The following is a 23,786-nucleotide window of genomic DNA, read 5'->3' as shown; positions in this document are numbered from 1 at the left end:
GTATGTATGTATTTTACACTTTTAACAGGCATTTTTTTTCACATCACTTACCTGTAAGTTTCTCTTCTGCACATACCTTCACAAGCTCCCACACTCCCCTGTGTAGAGCATTGTTTAAAGTCTGGCATACATATCCCATAACTTTCTCCATGTTCATACAGTCATACATACACAAATACACACAGTTGCCTTCAATTTCTATATTAAAAACTTTAAAATTTCATCACAGATAAATTCTTTATAACTAATAAATATATTTTAAAAGTATACAGTTGTGTAAATACAATCCAGCTTAAGAAACAGAATACACAAAATAATTTTGAATACTTTTGCCAACTTATCTCTTCATCTTCCTGCCTTCCTGTAGCTACCACATTCCTGAATTTTATCATATCCTTTTTAAAAAAATTTATTTATTTATTTAGTTTTGGCTGCATTGGGTCTTCGTTGCTGCACATGGGCTTTCTCTAGTTGCGGTGAGTGGGGGCTACTCTTCGTTGCAGTGTGCAGCCTTCTCATTGTGGTGGCTTCTCTTGTTGCAGAGCATGGGCTCTAGGCACACAGGCTTCAGTAGTTGTGGCTCGTGGGCTCTAGAGCACAGGCTCAGTAGTTGTGGTGCACAGGCTTAGTTGCTCCACAGCATGTAGGATCTTCCTGGACCAGGGCTCGAAACTGTGTCCCCTGCATTGGCAGGCGGATTCTTAACCACTGAGCCACCAGGGAAGTCCCCTTGTTTTTTATTATGTACCAGTTACACACAAAATATCATTTGTTTTGCCTCTTTTTAAAGTTTTATGAATGGAATTATACTGTATGTATATATCTATAACTCTTTATCATATTTGTTAAATTCAGTCATTTTCGCTGCTGTGCACTAGCCCACTGTATAGGTACTCCACACCTAATTAAACATCCTACTTCTGATGGGCATGTTTCATTTCCAGATTTGTTACTGCAATGATATTAGTGAAAGCAATGCTGTTGATTTTTTTCTCATGTGTCAGTACTTCTAATGTTGTGCACGTCAAATTATAGTAAAAAGACAACTCTAAACAAGATGCAACCCATCTCTTTCCATGAACAGCACACTGTATTACAGTAAACCGAGTTTATATTCAACCATCAAATGTGGTTCTCCCATTAGTTCACTTTGTGATGGGTCATTAAGAATACCTTCAAATCCAGTAGTTTCATCATTACCCCTCAAAATATCCAATGAAAGGTTTGAGCTTGGAAGAAATGGAAGATGCTGAACCTGCTGCACTGCCTTGAATTCCATTTGTAGTTTTAGTGGAGCAAATAGACCCTGGATGTTTCTCAGTGTGGAAAAGTTCATTTTATCTTGGTCGAGCTGGAATTTTTTTCCTGATAATTCAAGAGGATGACTGGGCAAAAGTTCATTTTTCACACAAGAAAAACCTTTTGAAGAAGATCATGACTTTCAAAAGGTCCACTTGCTGAAAGTTCAGTAACTGGAATACTGTCCTTTAGCTGAGATCCAAGTCCTCTGACATTCATCTTCAACTAGCTCTGCAAACAGCCTCTCACCCTGTTACCCAATGCTATTGATTTTGACGACAGAGAAATTGTTTTAAGGATTTTTAGCTGTGATGAAGCCAATTAGGGTGAAGCAAAAGAGAGACTTTTGGAAAAAAGGTTAGAAAAGAAAATCCTTTTTTAGCACATATATACAATGGAATATTACTCAGCCATAAAAAGGAACGAGATTGAGTTATTTGTAGTGAGGTGGATGGACCTAGAGTCTGTCATACAGAGTGAAGTAACTCAGAAAGAGAAAAACAAATACCGTATGCTAATGCACATATATGGAATCTAAAAAAGCGGTACTGATGAACCTAGTGGCAGGGTAGGGATAAAGACACATACGTAGAGAATGGACTTGAGGACACAGTGTGGGGAAGGGGAAGCTGGGATGAAGTGAGAGAGTAGCATTGAAATATATACACTATCAAATGTAAAATGGATGGCTAGTGGGAAGCTGCTGCATAGCACAGGGAGATCAGCTCGGTGCTTTGTGACGACCTAGAGGGGTGGGATAGGGAGGATGGGAGGGAGGCTCGAGAGGGAGGGGATATGGGGATATATGTATCCTTATAGCTGATTAACTTTGTTGTACAACAGAAACTAACACAACATTGTAAAGCAATTATACTCCAATAAAGATATTAAAAAATGCTTTTCTTTCAGGATCACTTGGGACTTTATTCTGAACTTGTAATAGGAAAGGAATTTTATATTCTTCCCTAATACTATATCCATTAACGGTTCATCTATTTTTACCTACCATTTCAGATCAGGAAAAAAAATCTGTCAGAAGAAACTACAGATATTTTGGTTCAAAACTGCCAACTGCAACAGGCCCTGCCTAGGAAATGGAAACCTGGTTTTGTGTATTTAGAATATTTTAAAACGCAATGATCACTCTTAAAAATAAAACAAGTAGTTTTCGGATTGACTATAATTATGTAGTCTCAAACAGGTTCCTTGCCTTGTCTGACCTAGAAGCTAGGACATCTGATTACCTAATTCTGGGCTCTGCTCTAATCTATCTGCCTCTACCCGTGGGAAGTTATTTCTTTAATCAAGGGTTTTCAAAGTTATTTGCTCAAGTTCTCTTAACATCATGAAGATTGGAAGCCTACCTCAGCCACTCCAAGACTGGCTGTTACTTTGATTTCTTCTTTCTTTTTCAAAGTTATGCTGATTTGTAGTCTTTCCCAGAAAACATCTTTGATTCATCATAAAACGTCCAAATCTTTTGGCAGATAAATTGCAAGTCTTTTTCTGCATATTAAATTTGATTCTCCAAGAAGATGTAATAACACTATTCTATTTTATAGGTAACGAAACTGGTTTATTGTCACTCACTATCAAAACACACAGTCACAATTTCCAGGCACATACAGTGGTTGGTAGTCAGATAACCAAACTAACATGCCAAGCTAGATAATACTGTACTGTTTTTCAATCCCAGCTGGACAGTGTTCCACTTTCACAATTACCAAGGTATGCACACAAAAGAAAAGCCTGTTAGAAAAAACATCTTACAAATATTGTCATCTTCGGTTACTGACATTAACAGAAATACATAAAGACACAGACCTCCTCAAGTCTCTCAGTCCTACAGAGACCTTCTCCCAAGTATCCATGGTCACAATATCCATTCACGACCACTTATTGTTGCTTTCCAACAGTAGCATATAACCTCTGATACAAACCGCCTTACACCTAAGGAAACAAAGATTCACATTTGCAGAAACTATCCCATGAAAATAAGTCTACACAGGGTTCCAGACACCGAATCGTACCCACAAGCGCACCCAAAGCAAGACACATTCATCTTTTCAACTGCCAGACCCTGCTCCAGTCTCTCGTGCCTAGGTAAGCTCGTGACCCCGCTCAGGGTCGTTCTCACGGACTTTACCCAGGATGCCCCCGCTCACTGAGGACTAAGTCCCTGGTCACGCGCCCCCCGCCCCCCCCGCTCTGGACTCCAGAATGCGTTCCTCAGCCTTCGCTGAGAACCTCTTAATTCGCCCACAGCCATGCTAAAGACTACTGAGCCACTAGGCTCGACCAAGACTCGAACTACTCCTTCCAGCTAAGACCAGAGATTCGGGTGGGCTTTGGAAAAGGCGCCTCTGATAGGCGGAGTCGAGTTGCATGCTGGGAGCATTCTGAAGGTCCAGGTTCCCAGCTTCTGGGGATTCGTCTGCCGCGGACTACATTTCCCAGAAGTCTCAGGGCACAGGACCTCTCGGGGCAGGGCGAGATTGCCTGCGGAGAGCGCCTGGAAGCGCCGGGCTCCGAGCCTCAGAGGATGTTCCGGCTCTTATTTCCCATGAGGCTCTGGGCCCAAACTAACCTCAGTTTCTGGGTCCCTTTCTGGTGTCTTCGAGATTTTTGGACTCTGCGCGGTGAGTTGGTCGCGTCCGAGGAAGTGATCAGCGCCGGTGAGGGTGGGAGGGCTCAGCGGACTTCTCCAGAGCCTCGTCGGAACCAGCAGTGCGTGTAGGGGTGACACTGGGAGGCGCTCGAGGTGAGAAGGCCCGGGCAGCGGACAGGGCGAGTCGTGTCCGGAGCCTCAAGCCTGTGTGTGAACGAGAGGCTGAGAAGGATGGTGTGTGACAGACGGCGTGACAGGGCCGTGGTGTGTCTCCCTAACGGTGTGTGCGATTGGGAATGTGTGACGGGGTCATGACGTGCGTGACCTTGTTTGTAGGTGTGGTTTGCTTCGGCGGGATTCTCTGGGTTCCTTCTAGACTCTCTTAGGGGCTGCCAGAGTTAAGTGACCGCAAGAAAAGAATTCCAGGACTAAGCCTTAGAATGTATGTTTCCAGTAAGAAGGTACAGATCTAGTCCTGGGATGAAAATTTGACATCTGGACGTGTCCTCGTGACAGGCTCGTGGAAAGACATGATTGGGGAGGTCCCACAGGTAGGATTCCTAGAAAAGTCACCTCCTTGGGGGACCAGCTACCTGTTTCAGCTCCACTACAAACAGACCTCTGTCCCCAAGAATTGCTGTCACCTCAACTCCAGTTTCCCTTTGAATTCCGTTTGTGTATGTGTGGATGAAGGTAGATGTGGCCCTGGAGGGTGTTTTGTTTTGTTTTGTTTTGTTTTTAGTTAGGTTTGTCCGTGTTCCAAGAAATACTGGTGTCTCCCAGTATTTCTCCCCACCCCCTCCTGCTGCCCCTAACGCCCCCCCCCGCAACCCTAGTTGCTGCTGGGTTTCTAAGAAGGACCCTGAGAAGGACAGAATTGTTGCATATTTAGAAATCAAAGTTCAGGTGAATTTGTGTTTCTTTTTTATTCATAGTTACTTTTGTTTTTAGATCATGACGCTATTTGCTTTCCTTGACCAGAAATATCTTGACTATTTGTCAAGACACTTGACTAGTAGTGTCTATCTTGGGTCTTCCGTCTGGTGAATGACCCATCATGCTGGTGCCTCCCTCTTCCCAGAGGCCCCCTATTGTCCTTTTCCTCAGTCAGTAGCCATCCGTTCATATGGCAAATTGTTCAAACCCTCCAGTACATTTTCCCTTTCTAAGCAATTTTTTTTTTTTTATTTGGCCCTACCGCGTGGCACGCAGGATCCTAGTTTGCCGACCATGGATGGAACCCGCCCCTCCCCCGTGCAGTGGAAGGGCGGAGTCTTAACACTGGACCACCAGGGAAGTCCCTAAGCATTCTGATGGTATAGAAGCACACCTCCTCCAGGAGGTGGGCTGGAGGTGGGATGTTAGGGCTTTATTTTAGACTATGATTACTCGAGGAGATTAGCATTTAGGTGGTATCGAAAACAAATTATTTTTTATCTGCTCCACAGTCATGGTTTTCAAAGCAAGGCAAGGTAGGAGGGGATTGGTTATTTCAGGTAGTAAATTACAATGTTGTGAGGCTTTCAGGGGTGGGAATGTGATTGAGCTTTGAGCATGGTGTTGCCGAGTCCAAGCTCAAAGTACTTGCCCCAGGACAGGCCGATAAATCGAGAGACGAGTTGTTGGGGCAAGGAATAGCGACTTTATGAAGAAAGCCAGCAGACCGAGGCGGTGGGCTCATGTCCCAAAGAAGCATCTGGCCTGAATTAGAATTCAGGCTTCTTTTATACTGAAAGGGGAGGGAGTGAAGTCAAACATTTCCTGGTTCCTGTCAGACTCTGGAGGGGATGTGTTAATTTTTTCCTCCCTGTATGCGTTCATAGGTGGATCTGGTCAGGATGTTTCCTGTGATCTGAACAAAGGTACTTTAGCTTAATGCTCGTTACCTGGGGGGTTTAGGCAGGGTTCCCAGAGATGGGCCATTATGTATAATTTAAGCTTATAGGCAACATCTCTTTAGTGATTAACTTGTAATAGAACGTAAAGGTTTTTCCCTATTACAGTAGTGGTCTGCAGTTTGTACCCACAAGGGCAGAGACTTTCAGATATTTTTTAGGTAGAAATCTGTAGCATTGCTAAACATGAGTTATTTCAGGTCCAATTCTGTGCGGGTTGTGAGAGGTAGTAGTGTGCTGTGGTTAAGAGTAAGGCTCTTGGGCTTCCCTGGTGGCACAGTGGTTGAGAGTCCGCCTGCCGATGCAGGGGACACGGGTTCGTGCCCCGGTCCGGGAAGATCCCATATGCCGCGGAGCGGCTGGGCCCGTGAGCCATGGCCAGGGAGAGGCCACAACAGTGAGAGGCCCGCGTACCGCAAAAAAAAAAAAAAAAAAAAAAAAAAAAAGAGTAAGGCTCTGGATCTAGAGCATCTGGGTCCAGCTCTACCTGTTACTTGCTGTGTGAGTGTAGATAAATGACTCAGGCTCTCTGTGCCATGTCTACAAAATTGGAACAAAGTAATACCTACCTAATGGAGTTATAATGATGTAAGTTGAGTTCATATGTGTAAAGCTCCATAGATCAGTGCCTGCCCCATGATACAGGCTTAGTAAATATTAAGATTTGCTGTTATGTGGTGATTCTGGATCATTCCACATCAACTTTTTATAGATCAAAATATGAAGAGAAATAAAATGATTGTGGTGGGTGCTTGCAAGTTTGAAAAAGTTACCAGGGGGCTCAAATGGTCCAGAATAGGAAATCTTAACCTGAGGTCTTCTTATTCCATTTATAAGCATCCAGGTGATCACAGATCCCTTGAAATAGAGACAGAATTTTTGTAAATATTTGTAAATTAATTTTCTAAGTGGGCAGAGTGTCTCTCGTTTCATGAGATTACCGAGTACACGTGACCCCAAAAAGATCTAGCTCCATTTGTCTGGAAAAAAATTATAGTAGCTTGGAAGGAGCTTTTACAAATTTAGCATCCAATGACATGGAAACAGTTAAGTAAATGCAGTATACCATTTGATGGAATAATACGCACCTAATAAACATTATGTTTATAAAGAATCAAAAGAAGGGAAAATGTAAATGATAAAATATCAAGCAATAGTTATAGTTATGAACAAAAGTACTTAAGAATATTTTGAGTTATATATGGATCCCATCCAATAAGAGAGAGTTTTGGAAGACATTTTTCAAGGATTGTATCCAAATGTTTTAAATTGACCATTCAGTGAAGAATTAGAGAGGTGTAGCCACACTTGTTAAGTATCTACTCTGTACCAAATATTGTTCTGTTTATATGCATATATTTCCTTGCTGCGACTTTGAAGGGGACTTACATAATTTGTGTTCATTCACAGGAGAATCTTGACAGTGAGTGTCTCACTGTAGTGATGAGCTACAGCTACAAGATGTTGAAGAGCTGGTAGGTGTCATTTGTTTCAGACGCACCGATTTTCAGTGTTGGGCCTGTTTGTTCAGTTTTCCTAATGACTGAATTCCCTGTCACTCAGGTTTTTACATTTGGAAATATCTTTATTTTTCTGATTATGGAGTTAATGCAGGTTTGTTGCAAAAAATTCAGCAATCCAGGGAATGTATAGAGAAGGAAGTTAAAATTACATCCTGTAGAGTTAATCATCTCTAATATTTTGATGTATTTTTATTCACTTGCTTAAGGCCGGACAGGATCACTTAAGCACACCTGGTCTAAAGCTTCTTTTTCCTTCTGCAGCTCTGGCTTTTCTGGACTCTGTGCTTCACCAGTAGAGGAACCCTATGGAGCATTAATTAGTTCCTGCAATTCTAGAACCATGACTGACGTAAGCTGGTATTTCTCTCTCCTTGAAGTGTTGTGATTTTTAGGTCACGTGAATCTTTTCCTGAATTAACCCTAAAGCTTTCTACTTAGCAGAACCCCATCCCTGAACCTGCTTCTCGGTTCCTTCTGTTCCAGTAAAGGATGATGCCAAATAGCCTAGCTTCCTCCCTCTGTGCCTTTTCCAAACAGTGCCATCATATTCATTGAGCACATTACTTAACATCTCCTGCGGTTCAGTCTTCCATCAAAAGCAGTGAAGGAATGGAGTCCTTTAAGGGAAATATTTGAGTGTCTGTCAAAGAATAATGTAAAGAAATATAGAGAACAATCAGCTCGCTTTTATTTGTATACAAGGAAAACCAACGGTAGATTGAGTTCATCTTTCAAAGGCACAAAGAGGATTCATAGAAGAAGGAAAGAGGAGAGAATGAAAGACTGCAGACATTTGGAAAGCGACAGTTTCCCTTTTTCAAGCTAAGATGCTGATTAGTTCATGTCCTATCTAGAAAAAAATGGGTGAAGTTCCCCCAGTTGTTTTTCTTTTTCAGGCTAAGGTACAGCTAGCAAAGAAGTCGGTCAGGATACTCTGCCCTTAGCCAGCTGGATGGCCACCCACGAGAACAGTTTCAGTAGTCTATGTATTATCTGGAAGAGCTTTGGTGTTTAACTGGGACGTATCCATGGCAGACTGTCTTCGGTCTTGCCTTTTGTTATCACTTCCATCTTTGTTCGGCCAGGGCTGCCCCATTTCCCTTATCAGATTTCTCATTCCCAAGGCAGGTCTGCGGTGTGATGAGTTAGTGGTGAGGGTCCCTTTGGACCACACAGGAAAACGTGGAACTTCTTCAGAGACCTGAGTTTTCCAGAAAGACAAGATGGAATTTGGGATTTCTTCATCTTAGCCTCAGTTTATATGAGATCACATGCTTTGCAAGCTTTTAGGATTAGAGCGGGGAGTGAGTGGTTCTTTCCAGGGACTCCCTTATCAGTAAACACCAGTGTCAAAGTCTGTTTAGTTATTGACCAGGATGTGACATCTGTGTTGTGTCTGATATCCTCTATCAGTATCCTCCAGCTCGGGAACAAGGAATGTGTTAAGCAACAGGTGGTTGATGTTACCATGTAAAAAGATGATCCAGATTCTTAAGTACTGGCTGATAATAGACTCCTAGAATTAAGAAAATCTTGGAAGTTTTGTTCAGCCTAAATGTATAATAGTTACTAATCTCATATATCCATATGATGAACTGAATTGCAGCTAATAAAAGCATTTTACGTATTTGATTCATCATAATAAAGAAGAATGCTGATGATATAATCTCACAGCATGGTTCACTTGAGGCTTAATGATAATCCTTAATTAAAATCATTTTTCTAAAATAAGAGATTTTGTAGGACATTTGGAAAAAAAGTTTTCAGGTTTTTTTGGTATTTCTTAAAGGGAAAAGATGGTGTAGCAGTTCACATTTATAAAGAATTTATGAGACTTCCCTGGTGACGCACTGGTTAAGAATCCTCCTGCCAATGCAGGGGACATGGGTTCGAGCCCTGGTCCAGGAAGATCCCACATGCCGCGGAGCAACTAAGCCCATGCACCGCAACTACTGAGCCTGCGCTCTAGAGCCCACGAGCCACAACTGCTGAAGCCCGCATGCCTAGAGCCCGTGCTCCGCAACAGGAGAAGTCACCGCAATGAGAAGCCCGTGCACCACAACGAAGAGTAGCCCCCGCTTGCCACAACTAGAGAAAGCCCGCGCAGCAGCAAAGACCCAACGCAGCCATAAATAAATAAATAAATAAACAAACAAATAAATAAATAAGAATTTATGAAGCAGGCACTTAGCAGGTTGTATGTATGTATACACACCCATAAACGCCCCCATCCCCTTCCCCCAACACTATTTTTATTTAATAGAAGAGAAACATTATTTTATGCATTATCAGACAGGTCTGGATAGCTGAGTTACCTCACAGTATCCAGGAAGTTCTTTCTGCTGTAATAGGTTTTTTCTAGAACATGTAGACACTCTGCTTTAGTCATACCAATTTCTTTACTTTTCCCTACCCATACGTGTCACAGGCTTCCAGCCGACTTGATTGTTATATTTTCCTCTTCTTATAGTTTATGCTTCATACTCCTCTTTTTTCCTCTTGGAAGTAGTTTCTAAAGTTCTTTAATTTCACAAGTAATGTGTGGGTTTTTGGTTTTAGGGCTTGGTGACATTCAGGGATGTGGCCATCAACTTCTCTCAGGAGGAGTGGGAATTCCTGGACCCTGCTCAGAGGGACTTGTACGTGGATGTGATGTTGGAGAACTATAGCAACTTGATCTCACTGGGTAAGTTCATCTGCCTGAAATAGTTTAGAATCTCCTCTCTGGAACATCAGCTTTCTGCACTAGGAATTACAGGGCTATCTTTGAAGAAACCAGGTGAATTTCTCTTCCATGTTCTCAAAGGAATGTTTTGGTATTTGTTGGCCTAGAAATGGGTTCATTGAGCACCTCGATCGTGCCATCCCTCAGTGAGCTTCAACCTTCCTCCGGCCCTTCCTGTAATGGCCTCTCTTCTTTAATGACCAAGGAGCTGGATTTGCATTATGGGGTGTTTATTTCATAACCACTGTCAAAGAAACCAGATTTCATACTGTGTTTAGCTTCAACATTTCTATAGATGATCTGTGTCCTTGCTACTCAAAGTGTGGTTTTTGTTTTGTAATAAATTTATTTATTTTCTATTTACTTTTTTTTTGGCTGCTTTGGGTCTTCATTGCTGCTCGTGGGCTTTCTCTAGCTGCGGCCAGGGAGAGTTACTCTTCATTGAGGTGCAGGGGCTTCTCATTGCGGTGGCTTCTCTTGTTGTGGAGCAGGGGCTCTAGGCACGCGGGCTTCAGTAGTTGTGGCACGTGGACTCAGTAGTTGTGGCTTGGGGGCTCTAGAGCACAGGCTTAGTAGTTGTGGCGCACAGGCTTAGTTGCTCTGCAGCCTGTGGGATCTTCCTGGACCAGAGATCGAACTCGTGCCCCTGCACTGGCAGGCGGATTCTTTTTTTTTTTTTATATCTTTATTGGAGTATGATTGCCTTACAATGTTGCGTTAGTTTCTGTTGTACAACAAAGTGAATCAGCTATAAGTATACATATCCCCTCCCTCTTGAGCCTCCCTCCCGTCCTCCCTGTCCCACCCCTCTAGGTTATCACAAAGCATGGAGCTGATCTCCCTGTGCTGTGCAGCAGCTTCCCACTAGCCATCCATTTTACGTTTGGTAGTGTGTATATGTCAGTGCTACTCGCTCACTTCATCCCAGCCCCCTACTCCCACCCTGGCCCCGTGTCCTCAAGTCTGTTCTCTAAGTCTGCGTCTTTATTCGGCAGGTGGATTCTTAACCACTGCACCAGCAGGGAAGTCCCCGGGGCTTGTTAGAAATGCAGCTCGTCGAGTCCTACCCCAGAGCTGCAGAACAGAATCTACATTTACACAAGATCCCCAGGTGATTTTTATGCATACTAAAGAATTGCTGTCCTTTGTTATATTCTGACCCATGTATGGGGAGTACAGCTAGAAACAGGATCCTGACATACTCTGGCTTTTAAAAGAGCCTCTCCACTTTATGTAGCAGTGGATTGAATGAACAGAAATTCATACTAAGTGAATACATTCCTTTTCTTCAACATATTTGAAGTTGAAAGTTAAAATCTGTGAACTTTGCACTTTACAAAGTTAAATCCTACACTAAGTTAAATCCTAGAAATGTCTCACAAAACTTGTTTCCACTTAAGCAAAATAACAACAGTAACAATAATAATGGTAATAGTTAACATTGTGCTTACTATAAACCAGGCCCTGTTCTAAGCAGAACAAATACGTGAACTTATTTAACTTTTACGACATCCCCATGAGGTAGGTACTATTTTTAACCCTTTTTATAGATGAGATTACTGAGGCACATACAATTTAAGTGCCCTCCCAAGGTCACACAGCTGGTGGGGATGCAGTGGCAACAACTGAACCTAGGAAGTCTGGCTCCAGAATCTGTGTTCTTAACCACTGTGTTCTGTTTGCTCTAAAGAGATAGAACCTGAATGAGTCTAAAACAAGATCATTTTCCTACTTATATGATCTCATGTTCTTCATTCCCACCATCCTTCTCTTCTCTGAAGTCTTCATCAGTATTATTTTTACCTTTACTTTATTGCAAATTTAATCAAATGTTTTGCCCTTATAATTAAAAAAACAACAACAAAATGCTTACACCATTTGGCATTTCTTTTCTTGCAAGCAGACACTCCATTTCTAAGCCAGATATGACGACATTATTGGAGCAAGGAGAAGAGCCCTGGGTAGTTGAGGGGTGGGTGGGGTACAAGAAGTTGGATCCCAGGAAGGCAAAGGCAGGATTGAGCCATCAGTGCAGGAACAACCTCACAGGTCACAGAGGAGGAGAAGGGGGAACAGCTGGGATGGTGTTTGGAAACTCCTTATGAAGGACCAAGGCCTGTGGAGTGAAGGCCCAACACCTGGGAGGAGATAGAGATCTCAGTTTGAGATACAAAAGGAACTTCATCTCATTTCCCAGGCTCCTTGTTTTTCTTCTTATAATTCCCTCCCATTTCAGTGAGGAAAGTGTTCTTTTTGTTCCCAGTGGAACCATTTTACTTACATGTTGGATGCAGCTGCTTTCCATCTCTTTTGCATTTGTGTGTGTATGTGAATGAATATACATATTCATTCATAAATTCTTCAAACATTTGGAGTGCCTACTCCTAGCCAGGCATTGTACTGGGCACTATTAATACAATCAGGAACAAGATTGATAACTTGCTCATTCTCATGCACTTTATGTAGTTGAGGAGAAACATAAAATAAGTAAACAAGTAGATAAATAGTATCATGTAATGAAACATGTTGTTCAGGAGAGGCAAACAGCATAAGAGAATAGAAAATGATGAGAATTGATAGGGCCAATTCAGATAAGATGGTCAGGGAAAGCTTTCTTGAATAGAGACGTGAAGCCTGGGATCAAGTTATATGAATACCTGGGGGAGGAATATATCAATCACAGTGAACGGCAAAGGCCTTAAGGTTGGTAAGGAACTTTATTGGAGGAACTCTAAGAAGGCCAGGGTAGAGTTAGTAAAGGAGCATGAGCTAAGAATTTGGGTCACGGAGATACGCAAGGGCTAGATAGTATACAGTTTTGGGGTTTTTGTCTTAAGAATATATATATTTTTAGATTATATTCCATTATAGGTTATTACAAGATATTGAATATAGTTCCTTATGCTGTACAGTAAATCCTTGTTGTTTATTCTATGTATAGTAGTTTGTATCTGTTAATCCTATATTCGTAATTTATCCCCCCCACCACTTTCCCCTTTGGTAACCATAAGTTTGTTTTCTATGTTTGAGTCTGCTTCTGTTTTGTATATAGATGCATTTGTACTATTTTTTAGATTCCACATATAAGTGATATCATATAATATTTGCCTTCCTCTGACTTACTTCACTTAGTATGATATTCTCTAGGTCCATCCATGTTGCTGCAAATGGCAATATTTCTTTTTTATGGCTGAGTAATATTCCATTGTGTATATATACCACATCTTTTAAAACGAATTGTCTATTGATGGGCACTTGGGCTGTTTCCATGCCTTGGCTATTGTAACTAGTGCCACTATAAACATTGGGGTGCATGTATCTTTCCGAATTGGAGTTTTCATCTTTTTGGAATATATGGCCAGGAATGGGATTGCTGGATCGTATGGTAGCTCTATTTTTAGTTTTTTAAGAAACCTCCGTACTGTTTTCCATAGTAAGTGCACCAATTTATATTCCTACCAACACTGTATGAGGGTTCCCTTTTCTCCACACCCTCTCCAGCATTTATTATTTGTAGACTTTTTGATGGTGGCCATTCTGACCAGTGTGAGGTGATACCTCATTGCAGTTTTAATTTGCATTTCTCTAGTACTTACTGATGTTGAGCATCCTTTCATGTGCCTGTTGGCCATCTGCATGTCTTCTTTGGAAAAATGTCTATTTAGGTCTTCTGCCTATTTTTTGATTGGGTTGTTTGTTTTTTTGATACTGATTTGTATGAGCTGTTTGTATATTTTGGAAATTAACCCCTGTTGGTTGCATCATTTGCAAATATTTTCTCCCACCCTGTATGTTGTCTTTTCATTTTGTTGATGATTTCTTTTGTTATGCAAAAGCTTTTAAGTTTGATTCGTTCCCATTTGTTTATTTTTGCTTTTATTTCTCTTGCCTTGGGAGACTGGTCTAAGAAAATATTTCTACGATTTATGTCCAAGAATGTTTTGCCTGTTTCTCTTCTAGGAGTTTTATGGTGTCATGTCTTAATATTTACATCTTTAAACCATTTTGTATATGATGTGAGGGAGTGTTCTGATTTCATTGATTTACATGTAGCTGTTCAGCTTTCCCAACACCACTTGTTGAAGAGACTGTCTTTTTTTCATTGTATGTCTTGTCTCCTTTGTCGTAGATTAATTGACCATAGATATATGGGTTTATTTCTGGGCTTTCTATTCTGTTGCGTTGATCAATATGTCTGTTTTTGTACTAATACCATGCTGTTTTAATTATTGTAGCTTTGTAATATTGTCTGAAGTCTGGAAGAGTTATGCCTCCAGCTTTTTTTCCTCTCAGGATTACTTTTTCAATTCTGGGTCTTTTGTGGTTCTGTATAAATTTTAGGATTATTTGTTCTAGTTCTGTGAAAAATGAGACAAACAACAATGAAAACACAACTTACAAATGTATGGGATGCATCAAAGGAGTTCTAAGAAGTTCACAGTGATACAGGCCTTCCTCAAGACATAAGAAAAATTTCAAATAAACAACCTAACCCACCACCTAAAAGAATTAGAAAAAGAAGAACAAACAAAACCCAGTCAGCAGAAGGAAGGACACAATAAAGATCAGAGAGGAAATAAATAAAAAAGAGATCAAAACAACAATAGAAAAGGTCAATAAAACCAGGAGCTGGTTTTTTGAAAAGATAAACAAAATCGACAAACCTCTAGCCAGGCTCACCAAGAAGAAAAGTGATACAACCCAAATAAACTAAATAAGAAATGAAAGAAGAGAAATAACAACCAATACCATGAAAATACAAAAAATCATAAGAGAATACTATGAACAGTTATATGCCAACAAATTGGACAACCTAGAAGAAATGGACAAGTTTCTAGAAACATACAGCCTGCCAAAACTGAATCAAGAAGATACAGATAATTTGAAGAGACTGATCACTAGAAATGAATCAGGATCTGTAATTTAAAAAAACTCCATGCAAACAAAAAGTCCAGGACTGGATGGCTTCTCTGGGGGATTATACCAAACATACAAAGAAGAACTTCTACCTATCCTTCTCAAACTACTCCAAAAGATTGAAGAGGGAATGCTTCCAAATTCATTCTATAAAGCCATCATCACCCTGATACCAAAACCAGACAAAGACACTACAAAAAAAGATTACAGGCCAATATCATTGATGAAAATAGATGCAAAAATTCTCAACAAAATATTAGCAAACTGAATCCAACAATACATAAAAAGGATCATACTCCATGGTCAGTTGGATTCGTTCCAGGGTCACAAGGCTCGTTCAGCATATGCAAATCAATCACTGTGATACATACACCACATTAACAAAAGAAAAGAGAAAACCACATGATCATCTCAATGGACACAGAAAAAGCATTTGACAAAATTCAACATGCATTCGTGATAAAAACTCTCACTAAAGTGGGTATAGAGGGAACATATCTGAACATAATAAAAGCCGTTTACAACAGACCCACAGCCAACATATCAATAGTATTCAGTGGTGAAAAGCTGAAAGCCTTCTCACTAACTTCAGGAACAAGACAAGAATGCCCACTCCCACCACTTCTATTCAACAAAGTATTGGAAGTCCTAGCCACAGAATTCAGACAAGAAAAAGAAATAAAAGGTATCCAAATTGGAAGGGAAGAGGTAAAATTGTCAATATTTGCAAATGACATGATACTCCATATAAAGAACCATAAAGACTTCACACAAAAACTATCAGAACTAAAAAATAAATTCAGCAAGGTAGCAGGATGCAAGATTAGTGTACAGAAATCTGTTGCATTTCTTTATACTAACAGTGAAATACCAGAAAGTAAAAAAAAAAAAAAAAAAAAAAAATTCCATTTAAAATCATGTCCCAAAAAAAGTACCTAGGAATAAACTTAACCAAGGAGGTGAAAGACCTATACACTGAAAACTATAAAACATTGATAAAGGAAATTAAAAATGATTCAAAGAAATGGAAAGATACCCCATGCTCTTGGATTACAAGAATTAATATCGTTAACATGACCATACTACCCAAAGCAATCTACAGATTTAATGCATTCCCTATCAAAATACCCATTTCTTGTTACTTCTGAAGATTCCACCCCTGTTATTTTGTACAGTGTTCTTCAGTTTGGGTTTGTCTGCTCTTTCCTCATGATTAGATTTGGATTATGCATCTTTGGCAGGAGTATCACATAACTGATGGTGTGTTCTCCTTGCATTCTGTCAGGTGGAGCAAATGATTTGTCATTACTGATGATGCTTACTTTGAGCAGGTGATTATGGTAGTGTCCACCGGCCTCCTCCCTGTAGAGTTAATCTTTTTTCCTTTAATGAGCCTTTTGTGAGGAGGAACTTTGAGACTATTAAGTATTGTATTCCTCTTCAAACTTTCAACTTATCCATATGTTGGATTTCTAGTCAGTGGGTTGTAATCTGTTCTTCCCATTATTTATTTTGAAGCTAGTCCTGGATTTGACCAGTGGGAATTCTCTCAACAGTGGTTTCTGTGTCCTTTGGCATGTCTCCATCACACTTAGAGCACCTCCTTATTTTCTTCCCAACACCATGTTCCAGGCTCATCTTGCACTTTCCCTGCTCCAGCCCTAGAGTCAGCCATTTCTTCAAGGTGCCCTGGTTCCTTTTAGTTGAGAATGCTATTTAGAAGCCAGAATCTGGGTACTAGATTTGCTCATTGCTGCTGGGGGATGGCTGTCCCTAGGCCCTCTCAGTGGGCAGATTAGGGAATATGTTTATATGCATACATATGTATACGTGCACACACATTTACATCTATAGATTGAAACCATGAGTTCATAAAGATATCTCCAATTCCATTTCAACACTACAGGTTTCATTTCAGCTTATTCACTTTCCATATTTCTAACTCCCTTTTCTGACAGTGAAAAACCTGGGTTCCATTATCCTGAATGTATTTATTGTCAACCCTTGAACAACATGGGTTTGAACTATGCAGGTCCACTTATATGCAGATTATTTTTCAATAAATATACAGTTGACCCTTCATTTCCATGTGTTCTGCATCTGTGGAAAAGGAGGGCCAATTATGGGACTTAGCATCCTCAGGTATGGGTTCTGAGGTGGGTTCTGGAACCAATCCGCCAAGGATCTCAATGGACAACTGTACTTATTTGATCAAACTCTATGTGTAACCAGTCTTCTATTATCACCACCACCACCACCACCACCACCTTGATCATGTGATTGCCCGTCTCATCCCACTTGGGCTGTGACAACCCATGCCAGGTCACTCACACACAGATACTTGTCCTTACCCTGCTTGCATTCTGACTCCTGACATAGGACAACCCTTTTATACTGAAACCCTCCTCATGCTGGTTGACCTTTAGTACCCTGCTCTGGGGCTTCATTTTATTAAATCTTGATCCTTGAGGATGCATTTTTAGAATATTCTGTGTGATGAAATGGGAAGTCTCCGTTAAGCTCTTTTGCTGTATACTAAGGTGCAGTGGTTGCCTTGAGGGAAACCACCTGTGCTGATGTTTGACTTGTGAGTTAAACTAGCTGCTTATTTCATGGAACACAGTTTTGTTTTGTTTTTTCCCTTGGAAGAATGAGACAAACTATGGTTCTTTAGGCTTGGGTATTTGGAAAACATTTTCTCGTAAATGAGCCTGTCACTTTAAGAACAACTAAAAGTATTTGTTGCCAATGATAAAATTCAAACTTTTAAGTAAAAATTAGAATTGTGTGAAGCTTATATCTATTATTTTGAGCTTTACAGCTTCCCAATAAATAAAAAAATTTCTGGTGAGGTGATATTATTAACGTGATTTTTTGATATTGTGTAATGAAATATGTCAACATTTCAAAGATCTGCATAACTCAGTGAACCACTGTTTTTCAGATAATCAGTACATAGTACAAAATTATGCATGGATAAAAAATCATCCGAAGTGCAATGGATTTTAATGTAACATAGTATGAAAAGTTCACCAGTATGGTTGCATATTCCACATTGGAACTAATCTTTAAGAAACCACCACGTCTCAATTTTTACTGTAGTAGCAAAGAATAACACCCACAATTACCTGAACAGGTTCATAGACTATTCTGCCATTTTACAATGACACATCTGTGGGAGGCTGAATTTTCTTCATATCCTTCAACCAAAATAGCATTGCTACAGATTGAATGCAAAAGCAGATGTGAGAATCCAGTTTTCTTCTGTTAAACCAGATATTAAAGAGATTTGCAGAAGATTAAAACAATAATTCATTAATTTTTTAGTTTGGGAAAATTTATTTAATGTTATTTGTTAACATTTAATGATTTATTGTCACTTTAAAATGAATTAATAAATCTTTAAATTTCTATTTTAATTTCTAATATGGTAAATATCAAAAGATATAACCCACATAAACAAAACCTCTTTTGGGTCCTCAGTGCTTTTTTTTTTAAACATCTAAAAAGAAGTTAAACCTGTATTCATTTACTAACACTGTTAAGCATTACACAGAAACATTCAAGTCCAAGTAATTATAAAAGAAGCCCAATTCAAATTTATAGAACTATTTGTTGATGCTACGTTGTACAAAACTGTACTCCTTTTAGTTGACATGTGGTCATCTCAAAGTAGTTGTAATATAGGTTAGTCAATTTAAATACTATGGCTTCCTTTTGGATATAAACACAGTCTTTACACCCAAATGTAAATGTATACAAAGCAATAAGACATTGTTAAATAAAATAGCAATAGTGCAGTTTAATTCATGATTAAAATTACTTCCCACAATCACATCCACAGTACCCATCCACCATTTAATAGCTCAACCAAAATATTATACAATCACCAATAGGCAAAAATACTAGATTTGTATATTTTGTATTTCAAATATACTTATGCATGTGCAAGCAAGGGATTTACCAATATTTAAGAGTATAAGAGATACTGAGACCAAAACATTTGAGAACTACTGCTCCAGGGTGTGGTTCTTACTTTCAATATATGGCCTTTGAGAGGCTTCAAATAAATGCTTGGGGGTGTTCACTGAGGTCTTTCCATTCAGGTTGGGTTAGGACTCCAGTGTACAACCTCTAGAATCTCTGAGAGTACCCCAGTCACATTGTGGAGAGGCACCTTGTGGATGCATAATGACATTTGGTTACAGATCCAAGGGAGAATCCCTGTATAGATTCCCGGAACTTCTTTGCATGACTTCTTTCTCTGATAAATCTTGAACCACAAATTCCAGTCACCTTAGCAGCCCTGAACTCAGATCCTAATATCCTTTACCCAGTGACTTGACTAGTGGAAGGGCACATTTTGGTTTAAGAGATCATTTACACAGGAAGATGAGGGACTTGTTAAAGTGATCTTTGTGGAATCCTCCAGAAAACTGTCATATCAGAACATTAATATCGCAAGAACTGAAAAATCAAAGCTAAGTTTGTTGTTGGACCGGGGAGAGGCTTGTGCTTAGGAATTCAGTAAGTCTCCTGATTGAGTTCACTTGTGGGTATTCTTTTCAATTTGTCTTTATTTCTACTATAAAGGGCTTTTTTTTCTGGTAAAGGCAATAAAATGTGTGGTTTTCTTGTTTTCTTTCAGATTTGGAGTCAACATATGAGACCAAAAATACATTTGCAAAAAAGGACATTTTTGAAATAAATTTTCCCCAACAGGAGATAAAGGAAAGAAGTAAAACCCTTGGCTTTGAGGCATTCCTCTTCAAAAATAATTGGAAGTGTAAGAGAAGATTTGAGGGCCTCCAGGGACATCAAGAGGGATACTTCAGTCAAATGATAATCACCTATGAAAAAGTGCCCACTTACAGAAAACATAAATCTCTTACTGCACATCAAAAAATTCATAATCAAGAGAAACCCTGTGTTTGTAAGGAGTGTGGGAAGGCTTGTAGTCATGGCTCAAAACTTGTTCAACATGAGAGAATTCATATGGCTGAAAAACATTTTGAATGTAAAGAATGTGGGAAAGACTTTTTAAGTGCCTATCAACTCACTGTGCATCAGAGATTTCATACTGGTGAGAAACCTTATGAATGTAAGGAATGTGGGAAGACCTTTAGTTGGGGATCAAGCCTTGTTAAACATGAGAGAAGTCATACTGGGGAGAAGCCCTATGAATGTAAACAATGTGGGAAGGCCTTCAGTCGTGGCTATCACCTTACTCAACATCAGAAAATTCATATTGGTGTGAAATCTTATGAATGTAAAGAATGTGGAAAGGCCTTTTTTTGGGGCTCAAGCCTTGCTAAACATGAGATAATTCATACAGGTGAGAAACCTTATAAATGTAAAGAATGTGGGAAGGCCTTCAGTCGTGGCTATCAACTTACTCAGCATCATAAAATCCACACTGGTAAGAAACCTTATGTATGTAAAATATGTGGAAAGGCTTTTTGTTGGGGCTATCAACTTACTCGACATCAGTTATTTCATACTGGCAAGAAACCCTATGAATGTAAGGAATGTGGGAAGACTTTTAATTGTGGCTCAAGTCTGGTTCAACATGAGAGAATCCATACTGGTGAGAAACCCTATGAATGTAAAGAATGTGGAAAGGCCTTTAGTCGAGGCTATCACCTTACTCAACATCAGAAAATCCATACTGGTGAGAAACCCTTTGAATGTAAAGAATGTGGGAAGGCCTTTAGTTGGGGTTCAAGCCTTGTTAAACATGAGAGAATCCATAGTGGTGAGAAATCCTATGAATGTAAAGAATGTGGAAAAGCCTTTGGTAGTGGCTATCAACTTACTCGACATCAGATATTTCATACTGGCAAGAAACCCTATGAATGTAAGGAATGTGGAAAGACTTTTAATTGTGGCTCAAGTCTGGTTCAACATGAGAGAATCCATACTGGTGAGAAACCCTATGAATGTAAAGAATGTGGAAAGGCCTTTAGTCGTGGCTATCACCTTACTCAACATCAGAAAATCCATACTGGTGAGAAACCTTTTAAATGTAAGGAATGTGGGAAGACCTTTAGTTGGGGTTCAAGCCTTGTTAAACATGAGAGGGTTCATACTGGTGAGAAATCCTATGAATGTAAAGACTGTGGGAAGGCCTTTGGTAGTAGCTATCAACTTCGTGTTCATCAGAGATTTCATACTGGCAAGAAACCTTATCAGTGTAAGGAATTTGGAAAAACATTTACTTGTGGCTCAAGCCATGTTCAACATGAAAGAACTAATAATAATGATAGACCCTACAAATATAAAGAATGTGGGGAAGGCTTTATATGGACAGCTTACTCAAATAAGACAGTTGATGCTGATGAAACTTTATGATTGAAGAGATGTGAAAGAACATGTTTTTGTGTGTGTACAGACAACTTACTTAACATGAGGAGAAGTCTTACTCTTGAGAAACCTTATGAATGTAGGGAATGTGCAAAAGCCTTACCTGTGTATGGACAATTCACTTGATACCAGAAAATTCATTCTAGTGAGAAATATTTTGAAAATGAGGAATATGAAAAGGCCTTTAGATTTCTGTATGATCTTATTGAACATCTCTACTGACATGAAGCCATTTAAATTTAGGGAATGTGTAAAGATCTATATTTAATTCGTGGTACAAAGTCTCATAAACATTGGAAAAATTATGCTCATTACTCTTTAAGGGAAGGATCTAAATTTAATTTGGTTCTTGCCCTGCATATCAGAGAATTCATACTGCTGTGAAATCCTGTGAATTTAAGGAATGTGGGAAGACTTGTAGACATGGTAAACATCTTAGAATACATCAGGGAATTCATCCAAATGAGAATCCTTTGAATTAGAATTGTAGGAAGGCTTTTAGACAAGTGCTACTCAAACTATTGGCCAGAGACTTTTTGCCAGTCCATAGAATTGTTACCTGTCAATCATGAGATAAATGCAGGAAGTGAGAGTGTCTGGAAACTTTTATAGCAATTTGATATTGCCATAACATCATTATATTTTACAAAAGTATCAGTCGATGAATGATTGGAAATTAAAAACAAAATTTTGTTCTTTCCTAGATAATTTGAGAGACAGCATTCACACTTTTTAAAACATGAGACAAGTCACAATGTGACTTAATTAGAACAAGAAATCCCTCCCTTGTTACCTCCCTGATTAAAGTAGCAGAATATTCATTCCATAGGAAGATTTGGCTAATGTGGGAATCACAATTTCCTTCTGCCCATAAGAGCATAGAAGATTTATACCAGATATGTTGATTTAGTGAATGTATAGAAGCTTTCCAACACTATTCAATCTTTGTTAAACTTCAGCAAACTCTTCCTAGAGAATAACCCTGTTAATATCACAAATGTAGGAAACACCTTATCCATGGCAGAAACCATACTTATTTTTATCACCATTCTACCTCCTTATTGTGGGATGTTGGGCAAACTGCTTATCCCCTCTGGGCATCATGTTTAAAATTCTGGTGATGGTAGCTCTGTAATAGTGCTGTTGTAGAGATTGGATGGATGTAGTATGGGTCAAATCCTTGGAAGAGTATCTAGTATGTAGCCTGTGCTGAATACATACTATTCTTATTATCATCATCATAAATATTACTACTGGCGAAGTCTTAGGAGAGGGATGCCCATTTCGTATAATGAATTTAGAAAAGTACCCATAACCACTCATCCATTTGAATTTCAGATAGTTCATTCTGGATAAAAGATCTAGTAAAATGTAAAGAATTTGAGAGGATTTTTATTCATAATTTATCCCTTAAGCTGCATCAAAAATTAAGACTAAAAAGAAACATTTTGGATTTAGTTAAGTGTTAAGATGTTGGGATTATACCTGGAGAAGAATCAGAGAGAAATGTGAAGCAATTTGCTGTAATGAATCCCAACAGACAAGTAGTGATTAAAATTCTCCACTCACTTTTCGAGGTAAATTAGAAATTAAAGAGAACAAAAAGAAAACTGTCCATTTTGGAATTCTTTACCAAAACTTTATTATGATCATTTTTTAGACATTCAGAAAAATTTAAAGGACAGTATAATGAACATCCATCTACTCTCTACATGGAATCAAGAATTCTAAACATTTGGCCATTTTTGCTTTCTGAATATATATTCATGCATGGCATTTGGTTGTCATGTCTCTAGATTTTAGTCTTGAATAGACTTTTTGAAGATTTCAGGAAAGCTATTTTATAGAATGCCATACATTCTAGATTTTGTTTGTTCTCTCATAGTGAAATTTAATTTGTACCTCTATCCTTCATAACTCTCATAAAATCAAGTTAGAGTTAGAGGATTAAACATTTTCCACCAGAACAATTCATAGGAGGTGACATGTACTTTTTATTGAAAGACATCATAAGCAATTAATATCCATTTTCCCCACTATCACCGATGCTACGTTTGATCATTAAGATGGTGATTGCTGGACTTCCCTAGTGGTGCAGTGGTTAAGAATCTGCCTGCCAATGCAGGGGACATGGGTTCAATCCCTGGTCCAGGAAGCTTATCCCCTCTGGGCATCATGTTTAAAATTCTGGTGATGGTAGCTCTGTAATAGTGCTGTTGTAGAGATTGGATGGATGTAGTATGGGTCAAATCCTTGGAAGAGTATCTAGTATGTAGCCTGTGCTGAATACATACTATTCTTATTATCATCATCATAAATATTACTACTGGCGAAGTCTTAGGAGAGGGATGCCCATTTCGTATAATGAATTTAGAAAAGTACCCATAACCACTCATCCATTTGAATTTCAGATAGTTCATTCTGGATAAAAGATCTAGTAAAATGTAAAGAATTTG

General features: G+C 39.2%; 1 protein-coding gene and 1 pseudogene across 6 annotated transcripts; one reads left to right on the top strand and one right to left on the bottom strand.

Annotated features, from left to right (window-relative positions):
• Positions 1–357: 357 nt before the first annotated feature.
• LOC102988890 (proteasome maturation protein-like) lies at positions 358–2,243 on the bottom strand (annotated as a pseudogene).
• A 1,503-nt stretch (positions 2,244–3,746) lies between these two features.
• ZNF283 (zinc finger protein 283) lies at positions 3,747–23,480 on the top strand. Of its 6 annotated transcripts, XM_028478250.1 has the most exons (7): positions 3,747–4,060; positions 4,284–4,458; positions 5,731–5,769; positions 7,213–7,277; positions 7,587–7,674; positions 9,885–10,011; positions 19,616–23,480. In XM_028478250.1, the coding sequence occupies exons 4-7, from the start codon at positions 7,246–7,248 to the stop codon at positions 21,316–21,318; spliced, it is 1,950 nt and encodes a 649-aa protein (XP_028334051.1). In that variant the 5' UTR covers positions 3,747–4,060; positions 4,284–4,458; positions 5,731–5,769; positions 7,213–7,245; the 3' UTR covers positions 21,319–23,480. The 6 variants fall into 6 exon arrangements, with proteins under 6 accessions (XP_028334051.1, XP_028334052.1, XP_028334049.1 ...); XM_028478251.1 differs by lacking the exon at positions 4,284–4,458; XM_028478248.1 differs by lacking the exon at positions 5,731–5,769.
• Positions 23,481–23,786: the final 306 nt, after the last annotated feature.

This window comes from Physeter macrocephalus, chromosome 17, assembly GCF_002837175.3.
Source record: "Physeter macrocephalus isolate SW-GA chromosome 17, ASM283717v5, whole genome shotgun sequence".
Classification (NCBI taxonomy): domain Eukaryota; kingdom Metazoa; phylum Chordata; class Mammalia; order Artiodactyla; family Physeteridae; genus Physeter; species Physeter macrocephalus.
This window is presented reverse-complemented; position numbering and strand designations above follow the sequence as displayed.